The sequence below is a fragment of the Molothrus aeneus genome, chromosome 2 (assembly GCF_037042795.1).
Source record: "Molothrus aeneus isolate 106 chromosome 2, BPBGC_Maene_1.0, whole genome shotgun sequence".
Taxonomy (NCBI): domain Eukaryota; kingdom Metazoa; phylum Chordata; class Aves; order Passeriformes; family Icteridae; genus Molothrus; species Molothrus aeneus.
The window spans coordinates 30,218,845-30,232,340 of NC_089647.1; the positions used below are offsets into that span (position 1 = coordinate 30,218,845).

Consider the following 13,496-nt stretch of genomic DNA (forward strand, 5'->3'; position numbering starts at 1 on the left):
GGTGTACAGGAGTTTGAATTCATGGTAGCAGGAGAGGGTGGGAGAAGAAAATGCTTTGCCTCTTGGTGGCATCGAATTCCCAGCCCAGGCAAAGCTCCCACCAAGCTCAGTGAGCTCAAACAGCCTCACAATAACTGTGGGGCTGGGAGGGAAGGGGGAGCAAGAGAAAACCCACAAACCACAGCACCTCTCATCACCAGAGGGGAGGTAGGGATGAGGCTGGGGGACAGGCAGACCTCCTGCACTGGGACAGAGGAGTACAGCACGTGTGTGCTGAGGTGAGGTGGTGGAAGGAGCCCTGCAAGTCCAGCTGGAGCACATCAGAGTGCTGCCTCCCACGTCTGAGCCTCTGGGTGTTTTCCAGCATCAGTGGAGGTTGCTGTTACGTTGTGATACCCCAGCTATTTCTGTCCTGCTTCCTCTCATCCCTCAGCTTTGCTGGATCAGTGCCATCAAGGCCAGCAGATTTACTCTGGGCTGAGATGAGCTCCAGAAACCACACACACACACACTGGGTTTGTCTCATACAGCCCACACAAGGTTTTGGTCTGAAGAAACAAAGGAGTGGTCATTTCATCTGTAGTTTCTGTGTAAGAGTCTTCCTCAAGTCAAGTCTACTGAAAGTCTGTATGAGTTCTCCATGGCTGGAAAAAGACTTGTAAGATCTTGGCCAAATGATGAAGTAAATCAGGACTGCAGTTGATTCAGCTTAATTGTACCAATACATATTAGGGTGGTGGGTAACAGAAGGTAAAAGCTCTTAGGGCAGCCTTATTACTCTTAGAAAAAGCCCTCTAGATCTCCCCCAATGCCCTGTTAGATCTGTTTTTCTCCCAGGGCAAACTGCTCTTCAGAGTAGCAAACCAGGTCCTGTCCTCCCAGCCCTGAGCTCAGCAGTCAGAGAGGATATTAAGTAAAGGAACAAAATTCAAGCTTTTCAGGTGGAGCTGTGATGTTGACCTCAGCCAGGGAAATGAGACCTGTCTCCAGAAACCACCAATTTCTTAAGTGTAGCTAGGAGCAAATAACAAATATCAACAGCCACCCCTTTCTTTGTGTGGGTATCTCAAAGTACTGCAAAAAAGGGTAGGAACAGAGCAGTTTGTTAATGCTGGAATCATTTAAGGACCTGATTAAAGCTAGCTTTCTCATCTAGGCTGATTTCCATAGGGAACAAGGCTTGTGTGGCCACTCTGCCTGTCCCTTTAGATGTGTCACCTAATCACAGTAGTTTGATGATCAAGTTCACTTCAAATTTCAGCTGTAACAAGGAAACAAAGTTCCTAGACACTTCCTGAAATGACACAGGTGAGCATGGGAGAAATCTGGTGCCCTGCAGCATGATGCCACTGCCTGTTGGCCATCTCAGGTGGGGTGAGAAAGCTATTATGGATGCCCCACCTGCAGGAAAGTCTTCTTAGGAGGGGCTATGCGCTACTGACCATCTAGAAATCTTATTATTTGGAATTTTGTCATTGTAAATGAGGCTTTTGTTAGCACTGCTTGTCACAGATGAAATTCTATCTGTTTCTGGCTCTGCTGTTTGCTGGGTAGGAACTTGGCATGGAGCAAAGCTGCTTTACTTCCTGGAGACTCCAGTCCTTTTGTCCATCCAGGCTGTTTCAGGATGCAATGACTTCTACTTTATGCCTGTGCAACACCTGACATGTAAAATCACAGAATGGTTTGGGTTGAAAGAGACCTTTTAGATTATCTCATTCCAACCCCCTGCCATGGGCAGGGACACCTTCCACTCAACCAGGTTGTTCAAAACCCCATCCCACCTGGCCTTGAACACTTCCAGGGATGGGAGATCCACAGCTTCTCTGTGCAACCTGTGCCAGTGTCTCACCACCCTCACAGTAACGTTTCCTCCTAATACCTAATCTAAATGTGCCCTTTAGTCTAACTCTTTGACCTACACGAGTGACTTCAGCTCAGCCAGATGATGCCCTTTAGAGCAGAGCATCCCATGCACTGAATAACACCCAGCAGGAGAGCCACAGATCAGCAGCAAGCAGCCCCTGTGACTCAGAATCCCCAGCTGAAAAATTAATATGACTTTTTGCATGTGCAGCCAATGAGTCAGGGAGTGTCAGTCCCCCTCTCATCCCGACTATTACAGGGCTGATGTCTCCCAGCACTGCCTGATGCTGCCCTGAGGTGTGTGATGGTGATTGCACCAAAGGCATCCTGAAAAGGCAGAGCAGAGTCTCCACTTAATTTTACAGTCCCTGTTCAAGCAAAACAACCTCAGGAGTCAGCAGAAGTCTTAGCATAAAAAGCAGGGTTGGTATCTTATGATTTGGACCCACTTAATCCTAGCAACCCTTGCATTTGGAGGCTGACCCCAGTCTCTTGAAGGGCCACCCTGAATTTCTCCAGGCCGTGAAAAATAAGAGGATAGTGTTAGGGCAGGCAGAAGGAGGATTTCACAAAAAAATCCCAGCAAAGGGGTTCCTGCTGAGACAAAAGCCCTCACAGGATTACAACAGCTTGCAGAAGCCCTGCTCCAGCCAGCATTAGTAGCACCAAAAGGAGAGAGCCAAGGCCAGATTATTAGGGACCTACAAGAGCAGAGGTGAGACAGCTGCCTATTATGCCAATTTAAGGATAGAGAAGAGTAGAGGAGCTGCCTTTAATGAAGATATTCTGATCTGGAGTCATAAGAACAGACTCGGGTGCCCTGGTTCTATTGCATGACCTTGGGGAAAGTGACATCCTAACTCTATGCTTTAGTTTCTCTCTGTGTGAAATGAGGATAGCATTAGCCTCTCCTCCATAAATAGGCTGGGCTTCAAGAAGGAATAACACAGGATAATATATTTCTAGAGTTGTTGGTAAAACAGTGGCTGCAGTAAAGACTCCCTTTAGAGAACATTTCTATAGGTAAAAAAACAGAAGTGGGTTAGTAATTAATTTACTGAGCTGAGCTAAGTTCAGTAAATTACCTCTGCCATATATTGTCTGGGTGGTGGAGGGTCATCTAGAGACTGTTGTAAAATGGAGCACCTTTCCTTAGATTTCTGGTTCCCAAGCCTTTACAACAGGCTGCCCTGTGCAGATAAGCTGTGGATGCCCTATCCCTGTTGGATGGCTCTATTTGAGCAACCTGATCTAGTGGAAATGCTCCCTGCCCATAGCAGAGGGGTTGGAACAAGATAATGTTTAAGGTCTCCGACAACCCAAATCTTTCTAGGATTCTATGACCTTTACAGAGTTGTTTTCAGATAACAGAGTCTTTGTAGGTGCCTGAGCAATACTGCCAAAGGGTTACACCTGCATCTAAGCTAAGGGCTGATGTCTGTGGTTCAGCTGCAGGCTGACACAGCCTGGGTGGCTCAGAAGGTTGTAGCCTCCTGAACCGGGCCCTAAACAGGTGTACCATGCATGAATCTCCTCCCAAATCCAAGCATTCAGTGTAAAACACACCAGGCTGAAGTCAACCACCACATCTGTGTGTATCGTTTGCTCTATAAACAGTAGGGATTTACCAGCCCATGAAGGAGCAGGTCCATGGTGACCCCACTGACACTTGCTGGCCTGCACAGTCCAGGCTAATTGGGCTTCTCTGAATCACAGGTAGGCAGGTTCTGAGCTTTGATCTTGGCACAGTGCTGTCCAGACATCTCAGTTTGCTCAGGACAAGCAAGAGGGTTTCCAGTACAGCCCAGCACTGTGCTGCTCCAAGGAGGAGAATCTTGAGAGAAGGTCACTCTTACAGGTCAGAGTTAGACTAAAGGCACATAAAAAGGTAGATTTAGATTAGATATTAGGAGGAAATGTGTTACTGTGAGGGTGATGAGACGCAGGCACAGGCTGTACAGAGAAGCTGTGGATTTCCCATACCTGAAGTGTTCTAGGCCAGGTTGGATGGGGCTTTGAACAGCCTGGTTGAGTGGAAGGTGTCCCTGCCCATGGCAGGGGGTTGAAATGAGATAATCTAAAAGGTTCATGTCTCAAATCACCCCCAGTTTCAAACAAAGACTTTATTTCTAAGTTTTTCTTGTCATGTGCTGGGCCCTGTTTGTAGGGGCAAGACTTGGGAATTCATGTACAGGTAAAGAAGAGATGAAAATGGTTGCAAACACCATTCAGCCAACCTGCAAGTGCAGCATTTTCCCTAGATCAACTCAGCCTGCTGTTTCTGGATTATGCTGAAATTACACCTGACCTCCTTGCAAAAGGATACTTTATTTGATTAATTATTGTGGCAGTTGAAAAATACTCAATGGGCGGCAGAGGCTGGTGCACAAAAGGAAATTGCCCTCCTCAGGAGGCTGTGCTGAGTGCTCTGTGCAGAGTCGGGATCGGATGCCGCCGCGGTCCATTGTTCTGCTCAGGCTGTGCGAAAGCTCAGTAAGGGAGAAAAGGTCAGGTCTTTTGTTCAGCTCCTCTACCTGCTGGACTTTTCAAGGAGATTGAATGCAGGGCAAATCTATTGAACTTCCTGCTGAAGGCTTAAAAAATTGATGTCCGTTTCCTGACCACTCTCAGATGAACAGAGGCTACTACGTTATCAATTCTCTGACTTTCCAGAGGGGGGAGTTTTCTGAGATTTCTTGCTTTAATGTAACATTTTGGCTGGGACTTGTTCAGTTGAGGTGTCTCTTTCCATGGCACTGCTACCAAAACCCTCCAAATAGAGGTTTGGGGATCAAACCCTCAGAGTCAGCTAAGTGGTCTTTTTTCGTATTCACAGCTGCTCAGGGATGTGAGAAAGGAGGGGACACAAAAATGAAACCAGTCACCTCAGGCTTCTTCTGTAGTCTGTGGAGATAAATAATCCTGACAGATGGAATTAATTGGGCCTTGGAAGCGCTAGTGTATCCCCATAGTCATGGAGGTGATCTTAGAGAATCATAGAAACATTCAGGTTGGAAAAGATCTCTAAGATCATCAATTCCATCCAACCATTAACCCAGCACTGCCACGTTCACCATTAAGCCATGTTCCTAAATGCTCTATCCACATGCCTTTTGAACACTTATAGGGATGGTAATTCTACCACTGCCCCTGCCCTGGGTTTTCACTGAAAACCCTTTCAATGATTTTTTTTTCCTAATATTCAGTTTAAACCTCCCCTGGTACAACTTGAGGCCATTTCCTGTTGTGCTGTTGCTTGCTACTAGGAAGAAGTGACCAACCCCACACCTGGCTACAATTTCTTTTCAGGGAACTGCAAAGAGAGAAAAGGTCACCCCCGAGCCTCCTTTCCTCCAGGCTAAACACCCCCAGTTGCCTTGGCTGCTCCTTTTCAGACTTGTGCTCCAGACCCTTCACCCTTCCAATCTTGTTGACTTGCTCAAACCCAGTGTCTGCATATAAACAGCTAAATCCCACTTTGGGTGTCAGATGGGACTTGGAGCATGAAAAGAAAAGGTTGAGAACCACAAAGACACCTAAAGACGGCACTGTCATGGGAGAGGGAAGGGTGGGTGCTGATGTGAGGCATAGAGCCACAACAGAGAGATTCGCTAATGGGCTCCCATTCTAGGATTTGCTTTCTTCTTTCTTACTGCATGGTCCCCAGGCTTGTGTGGATAAACACAGTGACAAGTATTTGCTCCCAGCTCTCCTCTGATCAGTGGCATGGCCAGGAGGAGGCAAGGAAATGTTCAGGCATTGCTTTCTCCCATCCCTAGGTAGTGAGTGCATCACAAAGCAGGCTCTTGGCTTTGTGGAAATTTGCTTCTGTCCTGAGTTCTGCTTAAAATCACATCCTGAGGTCTGCAGTGTTTTGGGGTTAGTTTTTTGAGTTAGCTAGTTTATCACCTTTTGAGACATGGTGTCAACTCAGAGAGTTGTCCTCTTGTACAGAATAACAGAATCAATTTGGTTGGAAAACCTCTGAGATCAAGTCCAGCCTGTGACTGAACACCACCATGTCAATAGACTGTGGTACTGAGTGCCATACCCAGTCCTTCCATAAACACCTCCAGGGATGGTGGCTCCACCACCTCCTTGAGCAGCCCATTCCAATGTCTAAACACCCTTTCTGTGAAGAAATTCTTCCTGATACCAACCTGAACCTTCCCTGGCACAGTTTAAGACTATGTCCCCTTGTCCTGTCACTGTTTGCCTGGGAGAAGAAGCAGAGGGCCCACCTGGCTACATCTCAGGTAGTCATAGAGTAGAGCTCAGAATGCACCCCCAACATAGCTAAACACACAGGGGGTGTCAGCCTCTCTGGGGAGCTGTCTGTATTGTCCTCACCTGAAATATGAAAGAGTTTGGGTCACTCGGTTTGGAGATTGGTAGTGACAAAGCAGAGGATCAAATGGACCACAGAGGTCCATGAAGATACTCAGAGGACTGGAGCACCTCTCCTGTGACAGGCTCAGAGGAGAGATTTGGGTTTGTCCAGTTTGGAGAAGAGAAGGTTCTTGGGAGACGTTATAGCCCTTTCCAGTAGTGAAAGGGGGTACAAGAGAGCTGGAGAGGGACTTTGGACAAAGGGATGTAGTGATAGCACAAGGGGAAATGGCTTGAAGCTGAAGGAGAATTTATTTAGACTAGATAAGAGAGAAATTTCTTACAATGAGGATGGTAAGGCACTGGAACAGGTGCCCAGAGAAGTGATCAATGCCCCATTGCTGGAAGTATTCCATGTTAAGTTGGATGGAGCTTTTAGCAACCTGATCTAGAGGAAGGTGTCTCTGCCTGTGGCAAGGGATTTGGACCAGATGACCTTTAAATGTCCCTTCCATCTCAAACTGTTTTGTGTTTCTAAAAAAGCTCTGAGACCCTTCAGCTGGAGTATGAGTCTCCATGGTCCTTTCACTGACCAGTGCAGTGCTTTGCGAAAGGAAACTGTATGGCACAGCCTGGAGGTGTCATCACAGGCTCTGATTAGTGCTGCAGCTCTTGATGGAGGAAGGCACAGAGAATCACATTGCTTTCCTTTGCTTCTTTTCAAACCCTTCACAGTCTCAGCAGAGATCACCACCTCAGCATTTCATGGTGCCACATTTCCCAGCTTGTGGAAATCAGCAGTTTCAACCCAAGTCATTTTATCTCAATCATTTGATACTGCTGGGGATCTGGTTGTTGAGATTTTTAGCTGAGTCAAAAGAAACAACATTGTTTGCATTTTTAGCTGATCCATAGTCAGCCTGACCAATGAGGAGAGCTCAGCACATGGTATATAAATGCTTGGTTTTCAGAGAGAAGCCACATTTTTCATATTGTTATTCTCTACCCAGGGTCTGTTGAAAATCATACCCTATTTTTGGGTACTGAAATCTTTGGCTGGAAGCGCTACCTACTGCACAGCCCCTGACGCTCGTCTGTCACTCATGTTGTGTAGATGACACCCTGTTTATTGGAGGTTTCAGTTACGAGCATCATTTCCCTGGGTTTCAGTTGCACTTGCAGAATGACAGGCTGCTGTGTGCAGTAGCACTGCACTTTCTTCCTGGAGCTGCTTGCACAGAAGAAAAAAAGCCCTAATGTGCAGAAATGCAAAGTATCTGTATATGTAATGCAGCAAGGCTGCTCCTCTGCTGGGCTATTTTATTACAGAAAGCTACTTTGGCACCTGTGGTCTTTTCATCCTGTAGTTATTTGGCTAATTGATTAACAGGTTCTCTGTGTTCTTTTGTGCCGGAAAGGTTGTTTTTTCTCCAAGTAGCTGGGATTTTATGGGTTTGGAGATTCCAGATCTGTAGGATTTCTGGAACATCCCTTTTTTGTAAAACACAAAACAAACAAACTAGCCAAAAAAACCCCACCACAATTAAAGACACCAGGTCTTCCCTGCGAACAGCATCCGCCCACGAGAAGGAGAAGCCTGACAGGGAGTACCCTCAAATCTAATTAGCACTAATCCTGTGCCTTTCATCATTGTAAGGCTGAGTGTTGCAGTAATAGCTGGAGAAAAAGCTGCATATCTCCTAAAAGAGCCCTTGCAGGCCATTGTTTAGTTGCACAGTACTGCACACCAAGGAGCCCTTCTGAGGATCCAGGGCTTCCCAGGGGCTCTTTACCCACCCTCCTATCAGGTTTGCCTTTACATGTCAGCTTGCAGTTTTGCTTGAATTTGTCTTTTTCCCTCGGTTGTCTGTGAAGATGGATTTGCAGCTGACAGGCAGGTAATTCTTTACACTAAAACACACCTCTTGTTAAAGCAGCTATTCCTCTCCTGAGACCAGCATTCACTGGGAGTCTGGTAATCACTCAAGTTCTGATGCAAAAGCTGTAGGGAAGGCTTTTCTTGACCTTCACTGAATTTGGGTCAGAGCTTTTCCAGGTAAACAGGCTCTGTGCTGCTCACAGTGCAGGCAGAGCCTGAAGGCAGGCTGTGTCATGGATGCACCACTCACATGAGCAATGGTAATTCCAATGTTTTCTGCAGCTTATTGCTATTGTGACCTGCCTTGCTGAGGTGAGAGCTTCCTGGCATTCCTCACATCATTTGTCAGCATGACCCCAAGCTGATCCGTCTGTGCGGAGGCGGCAATTAAGGCATAAATAAGGGAACTTTCTCAGCACCGTGGCAGGCAACATGTGGCCAGGTGGTGCTTGCCATGTCCCCACATCCCCGCCATAAGATCTTGTACTGTTTGCTCACTAGCAAAAGCTCAGGGTGTGCTGTCCTATGTGTAAAAAAAAACAAAACAGTGAATGCTCTGGGTGAATTCCCATTGCTTTTTATTGCCCTCCAGGCAATATCGTTGCTTTCCATGGGAATGCACCTTTTCTCCACATTAAAGGAGATAATGGGTAGCAAAACCAGCAGGCTGGATTTTATTTTTCTGGAGGAGTTAGAAAAGACAATTTCTTCTTGCAAGTATGAAGATACTTGTGCTACAGGAAGGGAAGGTGCAAGTGAACGGCCGCTACTGTAACACTTAGTCCAAAGCTCAGATTGGAGAAATGGGGAGCATCATGGAGTCATGGATTGGGTTGGGTTGAAAAGGACCTTAAAGATCATCTAGTTTCAATCCCTTTGCCATGGGCAGGGACACCTTCCACTAGACCAGCCAAAACCCTCCACGTAGGCCCATTTATGTGGTCAGTTGTAGTTGGTAAGCTCTGACTGCCTCAGGTGAGAAGCTGAAGGCAAATAGAGAGGATGAGACTCTAGGACAAAATACTTAAATAATTTCTAACACTAAGAATTGTTTGAGCTGGAGCTAATTACCTAGAGAAGCAGTGGATTGTCTCTGTTGAGAGCTTGCTCGTTGATCAAGCTAGCAAGGAAGATTCCTGATAGTCAAGGAGAAGATGAATAGCTGCCATTTTCAGACTGAGGCCTTCTGACCTGAAAGCCCTGCTTCCCATTCAGGGCTCCAGGAAGACTGCAAAAATACAAACTGTCATAGCTTCCCAACCATGCCAGCTTCCAGATGGACAAAGACTAGGAGGAGTAGTATGTAGGAACATTGCTTTCCTCCTTTCTGCTCACTGTCACCCACAGTTAGAGATCCCAAAGACGGGCGGGGTTTGTAAGCTTAACCGCGATCAAGAGCCATTGTTTTCCTTCCTGATTGTAATCCTGGTTTTAGTAAGGACAAAGGTGCTTGTCTCGGAGGGTGTAGGTCTGACCTTTTTTATTCACCATTTCTCAGATGAACAGTAAAATATGCTGGAAAATCCTTAATCCTTCTCAGATCCCTTGCAGGAGGGCAGGAGGTGAAAGCAGTAGTGTGCAGAGAGCAGTGACATGTTAAATCTCTTTGTGCAGCTAAGGTGACACACGTTTCTGCCAGTCAATTGAAGTGGACACAAGCTGAATGAAATTCTGGGTTTTTTACAATTTGAAGTGCACAAGGTGTTCTCCAAGATACAGGCTCTACACCAAGATGGGTACAGTTGGGGATAGGCATTGAATTTGAATGCACACACCCATAAATTAATTATTCTCTTTGTTCACTGCACTTCCATTTAGGAAAATCATTTAGGGTGCAGAACTTCAGGAGAAAGGAATCGATTTTACATTTAGAGTGAAATGGCTGAATTTCTTCTGACCAATGCTTAATAAGCATGTGCTCTGGAGGATTAGCACAGTGGAGTGATCCCCCAGGAAGTATGGCCGGTCATGTGGTTGGACTGCAGTGCTGAAGTGCCAAGAAGGGGCACAGAAGTGCCAGTTAAAGAGATTAGAGTAGCAACCCCCTTCTTTGCAATTGCAGGACAATGGCTTTGTCCAGGTTCCTCAGACTTCCTCCCTCCAGAGTCAAACTCTGTCGGGTTCCTTTTGTATTGAGGATCTCTTCAGAACCAGGAAAGCCACAGTCGAGATCACTGTGGTGCAGACCTCTTACTGAAGCACTCCTTGGCTTCTGTTGACCACAGCTTGCAAGCAAGTGGCATGTATAGTTCTGTGTCACACATCACTCTGCATCCAGATGTAGTTGAAAGCCCCTTCAGCCTCCCCCCACTGCCTCCCTCAGATGCTCAGTTCAGATGATGCTCAACCAGTGATGGCCAGAAAGCTGCAAAATGTTTACAAAAATACACTTTCCAGAGGGTTGTCTCTGTGCCCTTGTGTTACATATGAGTGATTTGGGAGAGGTGCTGGGTATGTTTTTTTAGCCCAGCTCATTTCCCAGACCATCTGTAGAGCTTCTCCCAGGATTGAGATTGAAGTGCTGTACTCACCTGCCAGCGAGGGTCAGAGGGTCCAGATGGCTGTTTTGTTCCACCAGGGCCCGCCTGAATTAGTAGGCCCCTGATCTCTCTGGTGCTCAGACAAGCCCAATCCTTCTTACTGATCCCTGTGGGAAGAACAGGCAGGGGAGTCTGCCCCTTCCCCTTTGGGGTGTTCCCTGCTGAGCAAGCCATAGAGAAAGCTGACTGTCTCTTGTCTACAACCTCTCTTGCAAAGGCATCATGAAGGGACAGAATGCACTGAACAAGATTAAGCTGAGGCTACACCTTCAGAAAATAAAAATAACCCACAAAAGATTCAGGGTACCAGGGTCCTATTTAAAATCAGAGTGGATTTGGTATGTAAATACTCTTCCAAACCTGGCACAAGTTTTGGAAGATTATTCAGCATCACCACAGGCCAGGCTAAGCAGGATGTCAACACACTGGGTTGTTTTAATGCTGGGAACCCACATAACCATGGAAAAGTACTGTGCTTCAGCAGCAGCAGGGCAGAAACTGAAGGAGCAGTTCTGAGGTGTGAACTTGTGGCTTTAGCCCAACCTGTTGGAATAGATGTCCCATGCATGGTTTTTGCAATGTGGACACCCAGTGGGGTCAGCTCACCTAGGTCACTTGGCTGATTAGCATAAAGTTTATGTCTGGGGTATTTAGGAGCTCCCTTGTTGGGTGAGATCTCTGTTTTTCAGAGAGGAAAAGGGAGGAAAGGAACTACTAGATGACTTGTCCATAGCAGATGTCCTTCAGCCAGGGAACTCCAGCTGCTATCCAGCTGCCTGCTCCAGAGTTCAACATGATGATCATGTACAGACCTCTGAAGAACCTGCCACAGTGCCTGCTCTGGGCCTGGCTATGATTTCACTGACTATTCCCAGTGGAACAGACTCTTCAGCATCCCTAGGCAGTCTGCCTCAGGGCTCACTACTTGGCTGAGTTAGAAAGTTATTTTCAATCCATGTGAATTAAAGAGAAGAGTAATCATTTAAAGTGCTACAGAGAAGGTTCAATCTTAGAATTAGGAAAAGTGCCTGACAGCCTTTCAGTTATTAAAGTGTGTACGTGATTTTCCACCATTCATCTACCTTCTAGGAAAAGCAAAATTAATTCATTAAATATGGCCTGTGGCCAAAGTTTGCCTAGTGAATATTTCCTAAAAAAACAGTGATGCCTTGGCTGCTCTTAGGACACCAGTTCCTTTCCCAGGCAATGCAGAGTGTTTGTGGATCATGTAGATGGTTTTAGCAAATGGATGTTTTCATTAAAGTGGTTGAAGGCACTTGGATGGCAAAAGCCTACAAATTTCAGTGGGGTAGTTATCTACTTTGTATGTGTGGTCTGTGAAAATGTAGAGGTGGTGCAGGCAGCCTGGTGAGGAAAAGGGAACAACTGGAAATTCTGTTGGGCCTTTACAGTCTCTGCAGGAGCTAATGGAGATAAATCCTGTCTTTCTCGCTAGCATGGGAACACCTGTTTCCCACTGCATCTGAGAGGCTACAGGAAATTCAGCCAGCAGGATCAGCACCAAAGGCCAAGTCTGTACCTTGCTGAATGGAATGCAAGCAGTTGCTGCTGGTGGGGAAGAGAGATCACTTTCCTTGCCATGAGGAAAGTGTGTAGAGACACTGGCATGGGACATTATTGTACCTTTTTTTTGTGAGACTGAGTCTGTCTCTTTGGGACATCCCACTTGGAGACAATTGCGGGGAGGGTGGAAAGACTTCTCCCTCCCATCCCCCTGAGAAATGTTTGCTTTTTAGGGGGGGGAGCATAAAAATGAAAATTATGTCTAAAACTTGAAACACAGTACTTAAGTTTTTATGATGAGTCCAGATTATTTTGCCTCCGTGAATGGAAATATCTTGTGTCCTGCAAGATTATCCTTCATCAGCCTTCAATGTCCAGTGTCCTGTGGGAATTGTGTCTCTGAGATCGAGTGCCTTTTCCCCTGCTTTTTAAGGCATGAGTATTTTTACTATGCTGGAAAACATTCCACACCATAAATACAACTATTATTGATTGCCATGTAGCAAGGATGACTCAGAGATTAAAAGCTGCAGAAATTCAATTCTTTGAAAGCATTTTTCATTCATCCAAACCCAACACCCCAACACACTTAATTTTGGGAGCTGTGAAATGGCACTAGAGCAGCAAGCACAAACTCAGGAGCAGCATGGGACATTCCCATGTAAATCCCACAAAGATACAATTTGCACAACAGCTGGAGCAGAGAGTGGGAATACTCCATCCAATCCAGGTCTTAGTTTCAGGCTGTGCTAGGGGACTTGATATTTTCTTTCCTCTCTTGAAAGCAGTTTGGATGGAGAGATGAAAACCCATCCAGCCATGTCACGTGTTAAGGACAGTACTCCCCGCCTCCGCATGCTTTAGTTCATACCACAGGATCCAAAGACACACGTAATAAATCAGTATCAGTGTGTTTGCTGGGTTAATCCTTGGATAACTTTCTAGGACTCAGTTTACAAAATATTACTTGCATAAGTGACCTGCAGTCCCAGTCTCATTCACCATGGTGCCAGCATTAATCTGGATGTATTTAGAGGATTGTCTCTCACTGTCTGGAATTAATATTACGAAAGCATTGGGAGTTTCAGTGCTACCAGCTCTCTTCCACACCTAGGGCTGTGGAAGTGCTGTAGGGCTGGGACAGTCTACAAGCTGGGTCTCTTGAGTCAGGGGAGAGTCATTAATTGCTGACTTCTTTTGATTTAGGTCCTTTCCTGGTGATTGCTGATGTGTTTATACAGGAACCATGGTCATTCTACGACAGGTAAGTGAATCATTCCAGTCTTCAACTTCTCTAGTTTTACTCCATCACCACAGGCACTAATAAAAATATATTTTTGGAGGGAACGGGTCAAGTC

The 13,496-nt window shown here is 46.1% G+C and overlaps 1 protein-coding gene across 1 annotated transcript in view; it reads left to right on the forward strand.

Annotated features, from left to right (window-relative positions):
• Window positions 1-13,351: 13,351 nt before the first annotated feature.
• The window catches only part of MYO7A (myosin VIIA), a 79,542-nt gene continuing 79,397 nt past the window's right edge, over window positions 13,352-13,496 (forward strand). Inside the window, exon 1 of the mRNA XM_066572293.1 lies at window positions 13,352-13,402. Within this exon, the coding sequence (XP_066428390.1) occupies window positions 13,385-13,402 (18 nt within the window). The 5' untranslated portion in view covers window positions 13,352-13,384. The remainder of the gene's footprint in view (window positions 13,403-13,496) is intronic.